Below are 20,145 nucleotides of genomic sequence, written 5' to 3' on the forward strand. Positions count from 1 at the left end.
GACCACAAACCTTTGATCTTTTGGTAATGAGTAGGTCATTTCTGAATGTGTTTCTTACCTCTGACATGTTCACGCGTCCCTCCTGGAAGGAGCAGTCGTTGGCGTTCTGCGTGCACAAGTGTCTGTATTTACACCAGTGACACGGAAACGAGCCGTTCACACAGGACAAGCACCTGGAAAGATACAGACACAGGTGAGACACACACAATCAAGCCAAAACACACATTACAGAGTCAGAAAGCACAGCGCTCCACACACGTCCTTGAGTTCTGACCTCACACGCTCTCATTCTGCCCATGAAAGTGTGTGAAATAATTCTCTCATTCCCTCACAAAGATCCACTTTATTAGGTGTCTCCGCTTTAAGAAAGAAAGTGAGCGATGACAAAAGAGAGAGAGAGAGAGAGAGAGAGAGAGAGAGATCAAAAAGAGACGAGGACTTCCCATTAAAACATGACCAGAGTAGATAAGAAAAGAGAGAGAAAGTGGAAATGTGTGTTAAAAAAATAGCGCACTGACTTGCTGCTTACAGTCTACATTGGCAGCTGCCTACTTAGGGAACATACCAGCTAAAACAAAACCTTTGAGATAACTGATTTGGAACCATACATATAGATGGAAACTCCAAAATACATAGACGTATTAGAGATATGGCTCGTTTTTAATTAGATTGAAGCGTCTCTCACAGGCTTCTGACTGCAATATAAAGTCATTTGTTTCAATTATTCAGTATTAAGTCCAGCAAATTGTTTACTCGGTGACATTAATCGATGCTTTAGGACAAAGAGTTCTGACCTCATAATGGTTTGAAGCACTGGGTCTAATTGACCAATCAGCTGCTGCGTTGAGAGCAGCTGTCCAATCAGAGTTGAGCAATGATTGCCTAATGAAATCTGGTATCTTAAAGAGAGTAGCATTCACAGTGCTTTTAACGTCTATGAGGATTTAATTGTGTTATTAGATAAATCAGAAAATAAAAAAAATATGTTAACAAAAAAAGTTAAAATATAATCAATAAATATAAATTTTTTTTTACATTCAATAAATCTAAAAATATATGAAGCATAATATTGATTAACAAAATGTTCACTTCTTTTATTTAAAACCCTAAATCTTTCACAATAGCATGCTGTCTAATTTTATGAGCATTTTGAGTATTTTAACCAGTAGCGCTAAAGCATTCTGCTGCATAATTGTTGCATCTCTGAGTCCCATGAGGAAACACAAGCACATGTGGTGGAGTGTGTGTGCGTTTGTGTGTTTGTGTAGGTAATGATCCCCCATCGAGGCGCCATTTGTCAGTTTGTTAATGCTGCGTCTCCAGAGACACATAATCTGCTAATCAGCATGAATAAATCCAGAGGGTGGCCATGATGGAGAACAAATGGATGCAGGTGAAACACACAACATGTTTGAGATATGCAAATACATGCATAAACAGATAAAGACAGTAAAGACTAACTATCTGTAAATGCCACAATGCAATATTGCTTAGTCAGACGTTCATGTTTAACATGATGTACTGTTGTGTATTGGGTGTGGATTAGACTATAAAAGAAATGAGTTTTTTCTTGCACTCTTAAAACTGAACTCTTCAAATGTATGAAAGCTTATTAAATATGAAAAAGGTAACTGTGACTCTCACAAAAATACAGCAATCGCACTCGGGTGCGGACCAAACAACCGTGCCGAGACATAAATGAGATATAAATTTGCAATTGTGAGAAAAAATCTGAATTATGAGATATAAATTTGCAATGAACTGAGATATAAAGAATTACTAGAAAAGAAATGTCTGAATTATGAGATATAAATTCGCAATTGTGACAAAAAAAACTGAATTATGAGACATACAGTACATTTGCAATTGTGACAAAAAAGGCTGAACTGAGATATAAAGAATTACTAGAAAAAAAATGTCTGAATTATGAGATATAAATTTGCAATTGTGACAAAAAAGGCTGAATTGAGAGATAAAGAATTACTATAAAAAAGTCTGAATATGATATAAATTCACTATTGTGAGAAAAAAGTCTGAATTATGAGATATAAAGAATTACTAGAAAAAAACGTCTGAATTATGAGATATAAAGAATTACTAGAAAAAGTCTGAATTATGAGATATAAATTTGCAATTGTGACAAAAAAAGGCTGAATTGAGATATAAAGAATTACTAGAAAAAAATGTCTGAGTTATGAGATCTAAAGAATTACTATAAAAAGTCTGAATTATGAGATATAAATTCGAAATTGTGAGAAAAAAATCTGAATTATGAGATATAAATTTGCAATTGTGAGAAAAAAATCTGAATTATGAGATATAAATTTGCAATGAACTGAGATATAAAGAATTACTAGAAAAGAAATGTCTGAATTATGAGATATAAATTCGCAATTGTGACAAAAAAAATCTGAATTATGAGATATAAATTTGCAATTGTGACAAAAAAAGGCTGAATTGAGATATAAAGAATTACTAGAAAAAAAAGTCAGAATTATGAGATATAAAGAATTACTATATAAAGTCTGAATTATGAGATATAAAGAATTACTATAAAAAGTCTGAATTGAGAAAGAATTACTAGAAAAAAAAAGTCTGAATTGAGATATGAAGAATTACTAGAAAAAAATCTGAATGAGATATAAAGAATTACTAGAAAAAAAGTCAAAATTATGAGATATAAATTTGCAATTGTGAGAAAAAAATCTGAATTATGAGAAAGAATTACTAGAAAAAAAAGTCTGAATTATGAGATATAAATTTGCAATTGAGAAAAAAAAAATCTGAATTGAGATATAAAGAATTACTGTAAAAAAAGTCTGAATTATGAGATATAAATTTACAATTGAGAGAAAAAAAATCTGAATTATGAGATATAAATTTGCAATTGAGAGAAAGTCTAAATTATAAGATATAAACCCACAAACATGAGAAAGTTATGAGACAAACTCGCAATTGTGAGGAAAAAAGTTTGAATTGTGAGCTCATGCCTTTCCAAAACATCTCCAGTGGATAATTTCCATAAAAATCTTCAGAAACATTGAGCGTAAAATTCAGTCGTCCATTCATCACTGGTTTACACATTAAGCTCATTTCATAAAATCTGCCGTCTATCCTGACTGAGGTCCAATCGTTTCCAACTTGCGATTCTTTTTTTATTTTCTTTCTCCTCCATGTTTTCCCGCAACCCATTACCAATTCAATTTAAACTACGCAACCTGGTTCACTTAAAGCAGAGATTTCTTAAAATAAGTGGTAAGAAGATAATAAATGTGACCTTATTTTTCTTCCTGACCCCTGCACCAATCCCAAGAGAGGCTTTAATCCCCGTCCCGTCTGGAGTGGGGGTGATTGAGGGTGTCTCTGGTTTAAGCCCCTCACGCTGAGATCTCTTCCCCCACAGACGGCCGATGATTTCAGGGCGTCCCTGATCAGCGATCAGCATAAACCCCCACACGCGCTGGAGGAGCGGAAATCTAACACCGGGACGCTCATTTCCTTCATTCACATTCATTAAGATGCTGGGCTGTTCTAAAGCCTCCTACAAAAAGGACACCGAACACCTCCGATAGCCCTCATCACAGACAAACTCCATTTGGGTGAATCTCACAAAAAAGTGGCCAGCTCATATTTCTCCTTAAAAAGAAACGAGATAAGAAATTGTAGTTTATATAAAGAAAATGAAGCCAAACCATTAAGATGTCTTGAATTGCAATTTGATTGTTTTCATGAAAATTAAGCATTTTTTCCCAAATTCCCATTGTTATAATGCAAAATGTAACTTTTGAGTTTTGCATAGTTATTTTCCGTCTTTTTAAAAACTTTATTTGTAAGAATGTAATTATTTGTCCAATGACAATATTTTATATAATTTAAATAATTATAATTTATATATATATTTAATTATATTTAATATATACACACACATATATATATATATATATATATATATATATATATATATATATATATATATATATATATATATATATATATATATATATATATATATATATATATATATATATATATATATATATATATATATATATATATATATATATATATATATATATAAAATGTAAACAAAATTAATATCTTTACTTTCAATAATAATTCTCAACTATCATGTTACAATTCTTTTTTCCCCATTTAAATCAGCTAAAAATAAAGGTAGTACAAAAACTATTGCCTATCATACATTTTGATTGAAATCACTTTTGCAATAAAGTGATGAAAATAAGATTTACATTAAGAATTTTTTTTTATTCTAAAGAAAAAGCAGTATGTGATGAATAATAAATTGAGTGGAAGAAAATAATATTTTTAGGCATTATGAAAATATTGCAACAAAAAAGGGCTCAAAATAGGCTTCATTTTCAATTTGCAAAAAAAAAAAACCTAAATCTTAATTATTTCTTTAGATTTTAAGATAGCTTGGAAATGTTCTTGACATGTTTTATGAAATTCACACATTTCCTCTTGCTTTATTTCTTTCTCATCTACACAAAGCTTCGACAACGTCCATAATAACACTATATTATCCAAAATACAGTCCTCTAAATTGCAGTTGTGTTTTTAGAGATGTGGACGCATTGAATAAAGAAGCATGTGATTATCCAATTATGATAATATTCATATGTAGTATGTATTTTTCAAGTACACAAGCTGGTCTTATCAGAGAAGAGCAGTGTGACCTAGTTTTAAAGCTCAATGCTGATGGTGGGTATGTGTGTGTGTGTGTGTGTATGGGAAGGTATTGTGTATCTGAGATGCTGTTACTCTGAGAGGTGTGTGTGTGTGTGTGTGTGTGTGTGTTTGTGTGTGTTATATCTCTGGAGACAGCTTTGGGCTCATCTGTCCTGCAATAAGACACTACACAGACCTCCCAAAAGAGTCCGGACCCATCTGGAGTGTCTTAGAAGCACACATGACACACAAATTCATTGAGATGTTCAGCTGGGGGTCCCACTATCTGCAGGACTCTAACCACAGTCTGTTTTCAAGAGAATAACTGTCAATCAACACGCCACCGGTTGCCATGGCAACAGAAATTTGACCCCACCCCCCTGAGTGGTGAGGAGCTTGTGGGTAAAACGAGAAGAGCAGAGATAAAGAGAGGGAGAGCGAGAGACACTCACGATCTGTGGATGCTGCAGTTGTAGAAGGTGAAATCCACACTGGCGAATTTCTGCCCCGTTTCCCTCGATTTCAGATACAGCTTCACCACATGGGTGTCTCCTTCAGAGGGACAAATAAAAGAGAAAAGAGGTTAGCAAGATCTCTGCCTCTTGATGAAGAACAGCAGAATCAGCTGCTCTCTAAACACTCGTGTGTAAGGAGTCTTTCCACTTAACTGAGGTAAAACCACTGAATTCTCCAGTGGCTTGTTGCTTTTACAACATCACAAACAATGAGGTGCATTAGTGTGCTTGCGCATTAATACAGTATTGTTTAGACACAGTTTTATGTCTTCTACATAAAATGGTTTTGAGTTTAATCAAATCTACAGCTGCATCCCAATTCACATAGTTCTATTCATTACATTAAAATACATTGTTTTTAGATTCATGCATTTAAGAAATGTTATTGCGCAAATAGCCCAACATTCATCACCAACTAAAAATTGTAATCAGTTATTTTACTGTTATTGAGATACTATTATTGCTTGTTTTTATATTTTGAATTAGTTTTTGTTTTTATATCCTCCGTTTTCATTTTAGTTAAAGTTTTAGTCTTTTCTTTTGTGTTTTGTATTTAATTTTTTATTAATGTTTTTTATTTCAGTTTTAGTTATTTTTCTCACTAAATGAGAAAAGATGCTCTGGAAACTAGTCAAAATAAAAGTTTTTTTTATGAATTTAATTTAATTTTATAGCAGATAATATTTATTTAATTTCAAGTAATGAAAACGGTGTTTTATGTTTTTTCATTTTAATTTACTATAATGCTTACTATTTTTTACTAACATACTATGATTCAGGACGGAAATGTTTTTTTGTCTTATTTTGCTTTTCTCAAGATGTTCATCAGCTTTTGTGCCGATTCTCAAGCTCAGACAATTAAAAAAAAAGCATCAAACATCAATAGCAAACAGCTTTGACGCAGCATTTCAATTATGTAGACACTAGGCGGGTCAGAATTGGCATATTCGGCAGCAGAATGCATATTTTCAGAACGATTAATGCAATCAAACATTACAAAAACCACTCAGTTTCAGTATTTTTCCTTAATGCAACCGGATCTGAATAAGAGCTGCTTCTCAATCCCCAATCCTATTTGGGACACAATAATCCTTCAAACTACACAGGACAGATATGATATGAATTGTAATGTAGTCTACGATCTGAAAACAAAACACTGACTGAATCTCTGGAACAGACTGATGGTGTTATATAATAATCATCATATACTAATGTTACTCATGATCTTCAAGATGCAATGCTGCTAGTGAGTGTTAGTGTGTATGATCTAGCAGTGTGTGTTGACTGACTCTGCTGGCGTGTGATGGGGACGAGCTCTTTGGCTGACGGCGAGAGACAGTAGATCCACGATCCGTGTATTGTTCCTTCGGTCTCAGTGAAATCCTCGAAGGAACAGTCCACCCCTGCGGAAAGATCCGGGACGTTGCGGGCCTGCAGGACCAGCTGGCAGATCGATGGAGAAAACAGACAAAGTGAAAAAGCTTGGCCCAAGTTCCCATAATTCATCTGCTTGTTTTTAAAATACACTCTACACGACATCTGCTGCTCCATATTGCTGCGTGTCTGCTAGCGCTCCATATACTGTACCGCTCCTCAACATCTATGGAGAAGCGACAGATACACGCGCTGTGCATGCGGTCTCTGCTCTAATTCACACACACACCTGGACTTCGGCCATGGTGACGGAGATGTTGTTGGGCTGGACCGTGAGCTCCACACACTGATCCACTCTGGAGGCGAATCTCTGCGGCTCGTCGGCTCTCTCACAGCGGTCACGGCGAGAACAACTGAGGACAGAGAGGAATAAACTTACATTTCTACAAAACGTCCACCCTTGAGCGGTTCAGAGTGTTAATAAACTTTAGTATAATCAACACTGAGAGAAAGTGTGTGTAAACTGAAGGACATTGACATTAGAGCTGCTCATGGGCTAAACATTCATCTACTCCACAGGGATTTCAGAAACATTCTTCAATAAAGAGTTATGGGCCATGAACTAAACAGACCAGCTCCCTGATGAATCATAAATAAAAATGGAATTTTAAGCAAAAAATAAAAATAAATAAAATAAAACTTAAATCACATGAACCTGAGACAAAATGAATTCACATTTATTGACATATACATATATACATACACACACACACACATATATAAATATAATGTAGGTTATTTTGTTTCTATTTAGATTATTTAAATCACATAGATTTTATTATTTGAATAATTCGATTATTTTTGTTTCCATTTAGATTATTTTAAAGGTATTGCCTTTGCATAACAAATACATTCTTTCATGCAAATAAAAAAAATAATTAGTAAAGAAATATAATCCATAATTAATAAATAATTATACAAAACTGAAAAGTTAAATGTTGCACTTTATAATGAGAATTTGGAAACATTTTGCATAATTGTCATGAAATTCAAATTGCAATGTAAAACATTTTAACGGACAGGTAGAGAAAGGGGTTTGAGTGATAAACAATCGATGTCTAACCTGTTTAAAAAATATTTATTTGGTGTTATCCGCGTTATATTTCATCTGCAGCAACACTGAACTTTTAAAAACATTAACTTTTAAATGCATCATTATGCAAACATATGAAGAGAGTTCTCTACATGATAGAGCCGCGACTGGCAGATCAACGTGCCTCTTATTTCTCTCCAATACAGTAATTGAAATATGGATAATGTTAACTTTGACAAGATGACTGACGGTGCAGTTTAAACGGTGACAGGAGGCACGTAACGAAGCAACAGAGCATCTGTTAAAGACGTAATAATGTCGAAGTAGTCTGTCCCAAAGCTTGCCTACTATTCTGCTACATACTCAAAAGTACTGTATGTACATTTTCTTCACAAAAGAGTCCATACTTTTAGGGCACAGAATAAGTAGGCAAATTGGGATGCGGCAATTAGGCTATTTGCAATGTTTTAAGGAAGTGGGCGGTCCCTGTTTGTCATCCCCATGGTAACAGTGACTTCTCTGATTGGTGGATCTCTTCGGGATGACGAGTAGTTCTGTTCTTTACTGGGAATTTGAAACTAAAAAAAAAATGCTGAAATCACATCAACTTCTACAGACGCATATAATCATCACTTTGTGACCTCAGTGTTCAGCCTTACAGTTTATGTTATTGTTAAAAATAATTCTCTCACAATGGAGAAAATAAAAGGGATTTTTACATCTGGAAGTTGACTTTTGTGCTCCTCTGGCATTTATTGTAGATGTAACATGGGAAAACCATTTAAACTGCTCGCAAAACTGCTGCTTTGTGGGTAAAATTGTGGTAAACTTGTGGCACAGGACTATTTGCTGCTAATGTTTGCCAGAAGGTTTCGAGGAACATAATTCTTTTACACAGGACAGCTTGATGCTTGTGTTTGCGTTTATATACCGCACTGACTGGAACGTGAGCCGAGCGCTCAGACATGAACACACAGACTTCACCGATCCCTGAAGGGCAAATACAGACGTCTAAAGATAAAGCTGACATCTCAATCTTCAGGGACTACAACTGAATGTGACGGTTATTGCGGCAGAGAGGATGATGGGAGTCTTTTTTGGCTTTTAATTATTTTTTAAGCACAGTTCAGTTCTGAAATCCTGCTAATGTTTCTCCCGTGAGTGAGATCAGAGGAGTCTCAATGACCCGTTTATGTGAATCATAATGAATATTTCTACAATGTCTTTATTCTGTAGCCCGAGGAAGCGTTTGATGAACTGATGTGACAAAACACAGTAGATGGTGGTAAACCACATGCAAACACACAGACGCTCAGAAAACAAGCCCAGGGTGATGAATTAAGAGTTTTAACCCTCTAAACCCTCTATTTTTTTTCATAGTTCAACCTTTTTTTTTTTAATGGAAGAGTTTATTAAACTTACATTTTTATTTATTTAACTGCTTATTTAATTATTACTATTGCTTTAATTATTTTTAGCATTACATTTGATCCATCAGGCTTTTATGGCTCATATAGGATTATATAGTGAGACTATGAAGCAAAAATTTGCAATTTGGTCCAGATGCTGATATTTATATGATGACATTCTGATGCTTGTAATGTAAATCAATGAGAACAGTATAACAGATAATTACAAAAAATGATATAAATATCAGTCATCACTCTATATCTCCAATAATATGTCTTAGTAAGATGAGATTTAAATGTTTGAGGATCAAAACACATAATGCAATGCAATACAATGATGATTAATTGAGAAATGAACAAACAAGCATTTCTCAAAAGCCTGATCATATTTGATACCGATATTCGATGAAAAAATGATTGATGGATAATCAAGTAAAACTAAGATGCTTTAGTCCAGTACGTGTTCATCTGGAATATTACTAATAATATCAAACTTATTCTTATGTTCACTTGCTAAAAATCAGTAAAGATTTGACAGCAAAAAGACAGGTGAAGCACGAGCTGAAGGTGGAGGACTTTAGTACATTTAACTTGCTTAAGTTTAAACTATCAGTCAGACGACAGAAGGCATGGAGTGGATTGTGTGCAACAGGTTTAACAGTAAAGTTTAGATCATGTTGGTCATTTAGAGGCCTTAGAAATTTGCATATCAAATATGATACAGCAGGCCTATATTCAACTTCACGTCTCTCAAGTTAGATGTAAATTCAGACTGGTTAAAGGAAACGTGTTATGAAGATGTGTGTTGTGTGTGTGTTTACTTACATGTTGTGAAGGACACACCAGCCGCAGTGAGGGTCTCTGGAGCTCAGACATTCAGAGCAGCTGCTGTACTGAGAGCAGCGCTCCACCGGCACACGAGTCACCTGCACAAACACACACACACACACACACAGTCAAACTGAGAAACACTGCAGTCATACAGGACATCTGCGGCCAAATCAAGAGATGCCGCAGGCCAGAAAACGAGCGCTGAGTGTGAGAAACACTCTTGCTGCTGTCTGCATGTGTATGTGTGTTTGTATGTACACATGTACGTGTATGTGTGTGTGTGTGTGTGTATATGGAAAGCACAGATTCAGCTTATCACACGCTGCGCCATCTGACAGTTACCACAGACATCAGCGTTTGATTGACAGGAAACCTGAAGCCCTCCTGCTGAAAACAGAATAACATAATTGTGTGTGTGTGTGTGTGTGTGTGTGTGGAGGAAGAGGAAGCAGAGGAGAGATGGAAGGAATGACAAGAACAGAAAAAACAGCAAGTATGCTCGAAAAAAAGGAAGTTAAACAGTAAAGAACGAGTGAAATGAAGAAAGATTAAACTATGAGAATACAACAATTAAAAAAACAGTTGAATGAAAACATGAAGTAAAAAATAAAGTGAAAAAGTGTAAAACAAAAGAAATTAAACTATGAAAGTTCAAAAATGTACAAAAATGTATGAACGAAAACAAAGAATGAAACGGAACAACAAAAGGAAAGAAAGAATGGAAGTACAAAGTGCAAAAAGCATAAAGAAGAATGTGAACAAAAAGTTTCTAGAAAATTATATAGAAAAAAATACAACTAAAATGTAAAAAAATAAATTAACTTTCAGACGGCAAACAAATTAGTGAAAAAAAGACTGAAATAATGAATAAAAAAATTTATTAAATCAAAATACAAAAACAGGAAAGTGCGAACAAAGTATGAAAACGAAATGAGTGGAAAAGAATGAGTGGAAGTATAAAATAATATGCAAAAGCATAAAAAATGACATGAAAATGAACAAAAGAAAGTATGAATTAGAGTGTGAGAGAAAAACAACTGGCAAAGACATAGTTCATCAGTTCATGTGTGTCGGATGATGATAATAACTGTATCAAGTTACATATGAAGACAAATATAAACTCAGAATGCATGATGGGAAATACCAGCCTATAAATCCACCCTAACAACACACACAGAGAGAGAGAGAGTCAGTCAGGTGTGAGCGGTCGTTCACTGAGGACTATCTGCTTACAGAGTGAGAAACAGTGATGGAGGGATGAAGACGAGCAGAGAGGAAGAACAGATGGTGAGATGGTGAGGATGACGGGGTCAGGTGTGTGTGTGTGTGTGTGAGAGAGTGTGTTTAGGGCACAGGAGCTGCTCTGTGAAACAAGTTGACCATATGCGGCCTGTCAGTGTGTGTGAAAATATACAGCGTAAAAGAACAAAGAAAATGAACATGCAATAAAGGCAACACCGCTTGACGCAAGTTCAATATTAATTTGTCATTTTAATATATGGTGAAACCCATCATGTAACACACACACGCTCGTGAGCAGCCGCCAGCGCCGTTCATCTGATATTCAGCGTGTTAAACTGCAGCCTGCAGCCAAAACAGACGTAAATGAATTCAAGATAAATGACAGACACACACACACACACACAACACCTGATAATAGTGCGAGTTAAAACACACACACATTCTGAGAGATGAGGGAAAAACTCAGAGCCTCAGGCATCAAACGTCAATCAAATGTGTGACACGATGATGACGTGTGTAACATGAACACACACACGCGCACGCACACTGTTTTCAACATTGATAATAATCAGAAATGTTAATGCAAATCAGCATATTAGAATGATTTCTGAAGATCATGTGACACTGAAGACTGCAGTAATGATGCTGAAAATTCAGCTGCGCATCACAGGAATACATTACATTCTAACAGATATTCACATAGAAAACACTTATTTTAAATTGTAATAATATTTTACAGTATTACTGCCTTCACTGTAATTTTGATCAAGTAAATGCAGACTTGAGACTTCTTTAAAATAAATAAATAAGTAAATACATACCGTACATTTTATCAATCACAAATTTTGAATGTAGTGTATATTTTGCTATAAAAATATTTTGTTTTTATAGAAAATGACTGTAAAATTGATAGTTTTGTATTGCATTGTGGCTTTTGATTTAACTACAATTTGCAATACATTATGGGAGGAAGAAGTTTGTTCTGTCACAAAGGAATTAAAATTCTAAATGATCAATTATAATGATTTTTTTTTATTTATTTTTTTTATTGGTTTAATTGGTCCATTTAAACTAACATTGATCCAGTGTGAAAGCCGTGTGTTGTGTGAACGGCCCCTAATGCAGAAATGAGAGAAAACTTTCTCTCGCTCTCTCTCTTCCATTACTGTCAATGTGTTTTAGTAAAAACATCTCAACCAATCAAGAGGCTTTTAATACAGCCTCTACACACACACGATCAATACTGAACCACACACACACACACACACACACACACACACACACACACACACACACAGACATCTGAAGTTCTTAATTGCAGTAAGACTGGATGATTCACTCGCTGCTGATATGAAGGATTATGGGATTAACTTTGCTCCAGATGATCAATGATTCGATTAGACAGAACAAAAAGGTTAAGACTTTAAAACACATGAGCTTAAACACACACACTCCTGTGCATTCATGTGATAACCTCCATCACAGCTCCTCTATTATTAAACCACAACTCTTTCATTCAAGACAAATCATCTATTTAAGAGTTCACATTCTACACTTTTATCTTTTACTTCATTCCTCATTTGTAATGTCAGTCAAGGTCTTTTGCTACTGCACCTTTAAGACTTCTATATGCAAATGGCTCTGATCTGATTTGCTAACCTCTACACACCTGCATATTTCACGCTGCTGTTTGAGTAGATTCTGATGTGTGACCCTGGACAACAAAACCAGTCTTAAGTAGCACAGCTATATTTGTAGCAATAGCCAAAAATACATTGTATGGGTCAAAATGATTGATTTTTCTTTTATGCCAAACATTATTAGGATATTAAGTAAAGATCATGTTCCATGAAAACATTTTGTAAATTTCCTAATGTAAATATATCAAAACTTACTAGTAATATGCGTTAAGAACTTCATTTGGACAACTTTAAAGGCGATTTTCTCAATATTTAGATTTTTTGGCACCCTCAGATTCCAGATTTTCAAATAGTTGCATCTCAGCCAAATATTGTCCGATCCTAATAAACCATACATCAATGGAAAGCTTATTGATTCAGCTTTCAGATAATGTATAAATCTCAATTTCAAAAAAACTGACCCTTATGACTGGTTTTGTGGTGCAAGGTCACATATGTAAATGTGAATATGTTAATGAGCTGTGATGTCATCACCACGGTGACAGGTTGTTTTTGCCGCCTAGTTTAAGCTGCTGTGACTGAGGAGGAGTTTAGAGTTTGATATCCGCTGGAGTATCATCCAGATGTGTCTATCATCTGGTTTCATCTGGAGAGCATCCTATCGCGCGGTGTTTCGCCCGGGGCCGAGCGCAGCGGTCAGGCGAGAGGAGACAGGCTATCAAACACTTTTTAATTAAGTGCTGGAGAACAAGGGGCCAATGCTAAATTACTCTGTCAGGGCTTTAAATGGAGCTTGTGCTTTTGCCGAGCGGCGCCTCAGACTCTCAGCCAGCCGTTTTCATTATCCTGCGAAGAAAAGTGTAGGAACGGGAAAAATAGAAACTGACAGAACACAAAGAGACAGGGAACAAAGAACGACTTCTTGTATTTTGCAGGCATATTCTTATGGGAGACACTATTATATCTGTCACTGCTGTCTCAAACACACACATAAAATGTCAAAATCATTAAAAAAGTCCTTTAAAGTGGCAGTGTGATATTTCTGCTTTACTAGCATCACCAAACAGATGTGCAGAAATGAGTTGCTCCTTCTAATCTCGCCCTCCGTCTCTCATTGGTCAGTCAAACTTACAGCCCCGCCCCAAACTCACATGATGAACCAATGAGAATTTAGAGTCAGCTTTATAATCATTCACGGAAAGTGAGACAAAGGAAAATTAAGAGCACAGCAACACATGATTATATATTACATCAGAGCTTATTAACATCAAACATCACACTTTATATAATATCACGAGTTTGTGATAATTATTATTGATTATGTGTCCAGCCGTGATGTTTTATCTGGATTCAGGAGTGAATGTTCAACAGCAGATCGATGGAGTCTCATGTGATGTATAGAACAGATACACACACACACTACAGAGGTGTGTGTGTGTGTGTGTGGGTGTGTGTGTGTATATACACTAACACATCAATAATCAGATGAGATGACACTGTAATGTACATCATCTCATTGATCTCTCACTGTATGTCCTACATGTGTGAGAGACTAATACCTTTAAACACACTCATGGGTGACTGTTTCGAGTGTCAAACAATTGAGCTGGATATTACAATCACCTCATGATCTGATAAACATTATGATGCATCATGATTCAAAACTGTAATGCATGATTATATCATAATTGCATCAAGACTGAAACTACATCAAACGAATGATAATGAAAGAACATGTTGCAATTTATGATGGTAGTTTCTATCTCAAAGCACAACAGAAACTCCCCATCAGGGCCTTGCTGTTTAACCCTCCTTCTGTGTTCAGGTCAACTTGACCAACATTTCTTGAAATTTTGTGACTTTTTCCTGACGTAGTGTCAGCACATTTTGGTGACTAAGACAGTGTTAGAGGTCAAACTCATTGACTTCCACTGGTTTCCAAGCAACGCGTCAAAACTCAACACCAAAACACTTTATAATAAGGTATTTATCATTAGTTCATGCATTAACTAACAATGAGAAAGACACATGTTAAGAGTGTCTATTAATCTTTTATAACATTTGTTCATAAAAATAAGTTCACGGTCAGTTCTTATTTGCTCAGGCCCATTAAATATTAAGAGATATAAAAACACTAGCATTATCTAATCTTTTTCTATTCTATCTTCTTGTTTTCTTTTTATTTATTATTAAAAAACTTGACCCTCTAACACTAGTGTTCTCTATTCTTTTTCTATTCCATCTACTTTTCCTTCTTTGTATTTGTTATAAAAAACCACCTTGTCAAGTGTACTGCGTTAGACTAACCAGGGTCTTATCTAGCAAAATGATCGGTCATTTTCTTTAAAAAAAAATATATATTTATCCACTTTTAACCACAAATGCTTGGCTTGCATTAGCTCTGTGATGCGCGTCTTCATTAGGTGATGTTGGAAAGATGTAGGTGAAAGTACCGACCCAGTGTTTACAAAGTGAACATGCAAAAAAAGGTAAAAACAATGTGGGACGATTTTAAAGTTGGAGGAGAAAATTAAGAGATTTTAAGCCAAGTACAAAGACCAAGAACTAACTGCGTGATTTTTCCAACAGGATTACTAGAAAAAAAAAAAAAAAAAAAAAATAAATAAATAAATAAATAAATAATAATAATAATATATATATATATATATATATATATATATATATATATATATATATATATATATATATATATATATATATATATATATATTCTCAGATGCATCGCGATTCTCTTCAACGATTCTGATTCAGAATTGATTCTGAGCTTGTTTTTCTTCCCACATTTTCTACAGACGCTTTAATTTGTATGCTTTCATTTATACCATTTGGAATGCAGTATTAGATGCATGAAACTCGCGCACTGACAGACTTTCACGAAGCTTCCTGAAGCTCGATTGCGGCTGCGGTTAAATGCACCTGCATTTTCGAATACTTTTATACGAAATTGATGTAGGCTACACACAGTCGGTTATGATTTCAGAGCAGGACAAAACATCTGATATATAGAACAGGTAATCAGTAATAATCAAACGGCAATAATGCTGAGGAAAAAAGAAAAGCCCATAAGTATTGTCTGTAAACTTAAAGAACACTTATTTTAAATGAGTATTTTATTTTTTTAAAGTAGCCTGCTTATAATAAAAAAAAGAATAAAGTAAATTTTGCACAAAATAAATTTAATATAAAATGTATATGAAAATGTAGCCATGTGCAGTAATATTGAAAAATGAGAATGTGATGCATCATGATATTGAGTTGATAATGATCATCGCAATTGAATTGAATCATGAAACCAGTGAAGATTTTTAAGATGGCAGTACTGACATACAGAGATTCCAGCTATAAACAAAAAGCATAGAAACTGCAATTTTGGGTAAAATGTAAAGTTGTAAAGATGTATTTGCACAGCAGAAGAATTAATTGGGGGGGAAATATAGATCAAGAATCGTTTTGTAATCCGGATCGTGACTCCCAGGATCGGAATCGGATCGGATCGTGAAGTGCCTGAAGATTCCCACACCTAAGGATTACGTAATGTGTGAAGACGCGCGTGTGCATCGCAGAGCTATAGAGCAAGCCCAGCATTTGTGGTTAAAAAGTGGATATATATATATATATATATATATATATTTATTTATATATATTTTTTTTTTTCTCTTCAGAAAATGACTGATCGTTTCACTAGATAAGACTCATATTCCTCAGCTGGGATCGTGTAGAGCCCTTTGAAGCTGCATTTTGAACTTTTAAATCGCTGGCCACCACTGAAGTCCACTATATGGAGAAAAATCCTGGAATGTTTTCCTCAAAAAAACGTAATTTCTTTGCGACTGAAGAAAGAAAGACATGAACATCTTGGATGACATGGGGTGGGGGGGAAGTGAATTTATCCTTTAAGTTTTATTTTCAATGACCTTTTCATGGAGATTAAGCAAATTTTCCCATCAAATAGCAATACTGTATTGAAAATCATCCTGTCTAGATAATTTGCAATTAAAGCCAGCATTGTGTGAAGAGTGTGTGAAGTCCGTGTGCTCACCTGTCTGTCGGTGAGCGTGTAGATGAACTGCAGGTCGGGGCTGAACAGCGTGTCCCGCAGCACCGGACTGCCATCGCTCACCGGGACGCTCTCGTACAGCAGCGCCGGCCGGGACGGACTCACCGAATTAATCAGAATCTGACAAAACAAAAGCCACAGCAAGACCATTAACATCTCATTAATATCCCATAACACCAGACCAAATGCTTTCATCATGTGAAAACACAAACATCATTACAGTAATGCCATCAGAGCATCAGGACAACAAACGCACGCTAATCGCTGCGAATATAATCATCTCTGCGTCTCTCAGGAGAGAATCGAGAGAGTTTCCATCCTTACACCGCCGGGATCAAATCCCTCATTCGCCATCAATCTCTCCGCACGAATACAAGAGGATTAGATACATTAGTCGCTAATTGAATCATACAATGAAGGCAGACGCAACTATTACACCGACGGCACATTCATACAGGCTTACTGCTCCAGTCACACACAATCCACTTATAAACAAACCTCGCTTCACAAACTGACTACAACTGATCTGAAAGTCTTCACAAAGGTCATCTGAAATCACTGCTCTCCATGAAATGTCAAAGTATTTCCATTATTAATCATTATGATTCATTCAAACTGCAAACTCAGTGCTAACGAATCAATTAGCACTCTTGACTTTTACAAGCAGAGACAGGAATGAAAGAACATTTAGCAAAAAAACTGAAATTTAGAACACAACTTTAGTTAAAGGGATTAAAGTAGATTAAATTTGAAGATAATTAGCAGAATATGCATGAGAACAGTCATAACTGAAAATACTGCTTGTCATCATAGAAATAAATTGCATTTAAAAAAAATTATAATTGTAATATTTCACAAACCTGTTCAAAAGTTTGAGGTCAGCAAGATTTTTAAAAATAAATTAATACTTTTATTTAGCAAGGACGAATTGAATTGATCAAAAGTGACAGTAAAGACATTTATAATGTTACAAAAGATTTCGGGTTTCAAATAAATGCTTTTCTTTTGAACTTTGTTTTCACCAAACAATCCTGAAAAATAAAATGTATCACGGTTTCCACAAAAATATAAAGTACACAAGTGTTTTCAACATTAATAATTAGAAATGTTTCTTGAGCAGCAAATCAGCATATTAGACTGATTTCTGAAGATCATGTGACACTGAAGACTGGCGTAATGATGCTGAAAATTCAGCTTTGATCACAGAAATAAATTACAGTTTAACAGATATTCACATAGAAAATGGCTATTATAAATTGTAATAATATTTCACAATTTTAGTGTTTTTCCTGCATTTTTAATCAAATAAATGCAGCTCTGGTGAGCAGAAGAGACTTCAATTAAAAACATTTTTAAAAACTCTCCAAAACATCTCTATTCGTGATCTACAGAAGAAACACAGTCACACAGGTTTGCATCGACACACACGAGTGAATGATGACAGACTTTTCATTCAGATACAGTGAGCATATATGAGTGTATGAATGTAATGAGACCCGGGGGAAGTATATATTACTTATGTAAATATGATTTGGCGAGGGGAAGGGGGCTGTTCTTGCATGTTGAACACATCCATCACTTCTATTGCTCTCAATAAACATGCGCCATTAACTGAGCAACATCTCTGACGGTGATGCGGTAATCGCTCTCCTGCGCTTCAGCTAACCGGATATGAGGATAGAGTATCTGTAATGCACTGAGCCTGTTAATATAGCAACATTTCATCTCAAACCACATAAAATCACTTACACACACTGAGCATACATGAATGAGTAATACACACATCAAATTGAGTTTTATTGCCATTACAGAGCCAATGCAAGGAAGATATTAAAATAAGCCACCTGGGATCATGCTGCAACACACCAGTGTTATTATTTTTAGTATCTTTGAGATACTATAGTAGTTTGTATTAATATTTTGAATTCGTTTTTATTTATATATTTTCCATTTTAATCTTAATTTTAGTAAATGTTTAGGGTTTGTTCTTCTTTAAATATGTCTATATAGTTTAATTGTTTTTATTTTAATTTTAGAAAAAGTTTTTGTATTTTCTTCTTTAAATACGTCTATATAGTTTATTTGAATTCAATTTTTCCATTTTCTATTTTCATTTTTATTTTAGTAAAAGTTTTAGTATTTTTGTTGTTTTGCTTTACATACATCTATATAGTTTTTATTTGTTTTATTTCTGTTTTTATTATTTTAGTAATACATGTTACGTATTAAATGTTTACTACAAGTTAAACTGAGAAATGCTACCTTGACAACTACCTGAAATAATATAAGTTTAAGGTTAATTAAGATTTTATTTCATTTCAATTAAAGATTATTTTATTTCAAAATGAAATTTATGGTTTTAATTTTAGTTAACTATAATAACTGCAACACACAACACAAGGAAATGACAATAACCTTAAACAATACAATGATTGGGTGCAATAAATACAATATAGCCCAATAAATTCAAAATTATGATTTCATTAATAATTCAAGACTTCTTTAAAACCAAAAACATTAAGACATCAAGTCCTGTCAGAAAACTTGCTGAAATGTCTAATCAATATTTGCATTTTCATCATAGATCTAACCTTGAGTGTTTAACATGACCGCATTATATCCCAAAAACGAGATAAGAAACCTGTGACGTTTATGATTTCAAACGCATGTGAATATGCTGTGAGACATGTTTTGTGTGTTTATATGCATAAGAGAGACTCTGATGGTTTCCAGATGATGCTCACTTTCACAGACGTGACGCTGATGTATCTGTGCTTACCAGGACTACAGGAAGTCAAATAAACACAAGACAGGAAGAGAAACATACCAGTATCTGCTCTAGACGTGAATTCATTATTGTTAACTAAAACTAAAACCATAAAAAAACATTCACATCACTTCTTGAAATAGAATGAACATTAACTGGAATAAAATATTAAAAAGAACCTTATAATTCAGGTAGCTGCAAAAGAAAACATTTCTCATTAAGTTAAAATACTAAAATTCTATAAAAAAAAAAAAAAAAACTTAAGAACCTTATAGACATATACAAAATTGGGGTGTATGAGAAAATGACAAATGCAAAAAAATTACTAAAATTTGAACTTAAATGAAAGCAGAAAATAAAAAATGAATAAAAACTATAAAAGTATATCAATGATACTGAAATAACTGTTTGATGCAAAGGTCAGTATTTTTCCAGCTGATGCCGTGTGTTTAGGCTCCTGACGGTCACACAGGTTATACAACCCGAATTCCGGAAATGTTTAGACGT

General features: G+C 34.5%; 1 protein-coding gene across 1 annotated transcript in view; it reads right to left on the reverse strand.

Annotated features, from left to right (window-relative positions):
* The window catches only part of plxna1b (plexin A1b), a 134,813-nt gene that overhangs the window by 54,661 nt on the left and 60,007 nt on the right, over positions 1 to 20,145 (reverse strand). The window contains exons 4-9 of the mRNA XM_058777992.1: positions 16,854 to 16,991; positions 9,906 to 10,006; positions 6,868 to 6,991; positions 6,494 to 6,647; positions 5,142 to 5,241; positions 59 to 173 (exon numbers count right to left, since the gene is read on the reverse strand). Of these exons, the coding sequence (XP_058633975.1) occupies positions 59 to 173; positions 5,142 to 5,241; positions 6,494 to 6,647; positions 6,868 to 6,991; positions 9,906 to 10,006; positions 16,854 to 16,991 (732 nt within the window). The remainder of the gene's footprint in view (positions 1 to 58; positions 174 to 5,141; positions 5,242 to 6,493; positions 6,648 to 6,867; positions 6,992 to 9,905; positions 10,007 to 16,853; positions 16,992 to 20,145) is intronic.

This window comes from Onychostoma macrolepis, chromosome 06 (assembly GCF_012432095.1).
Source record: "Onychostoma macrolepis isolate SWU-2019 chromosome 06, ASM1243209v1, whole genome shotgun sequence".
NCBI lineage: Eukaryota > Metazoa > Chordata > Actinopteri > Cypriniformes > Cyprinidae > Onychostoma > Onychostoma macrolepis.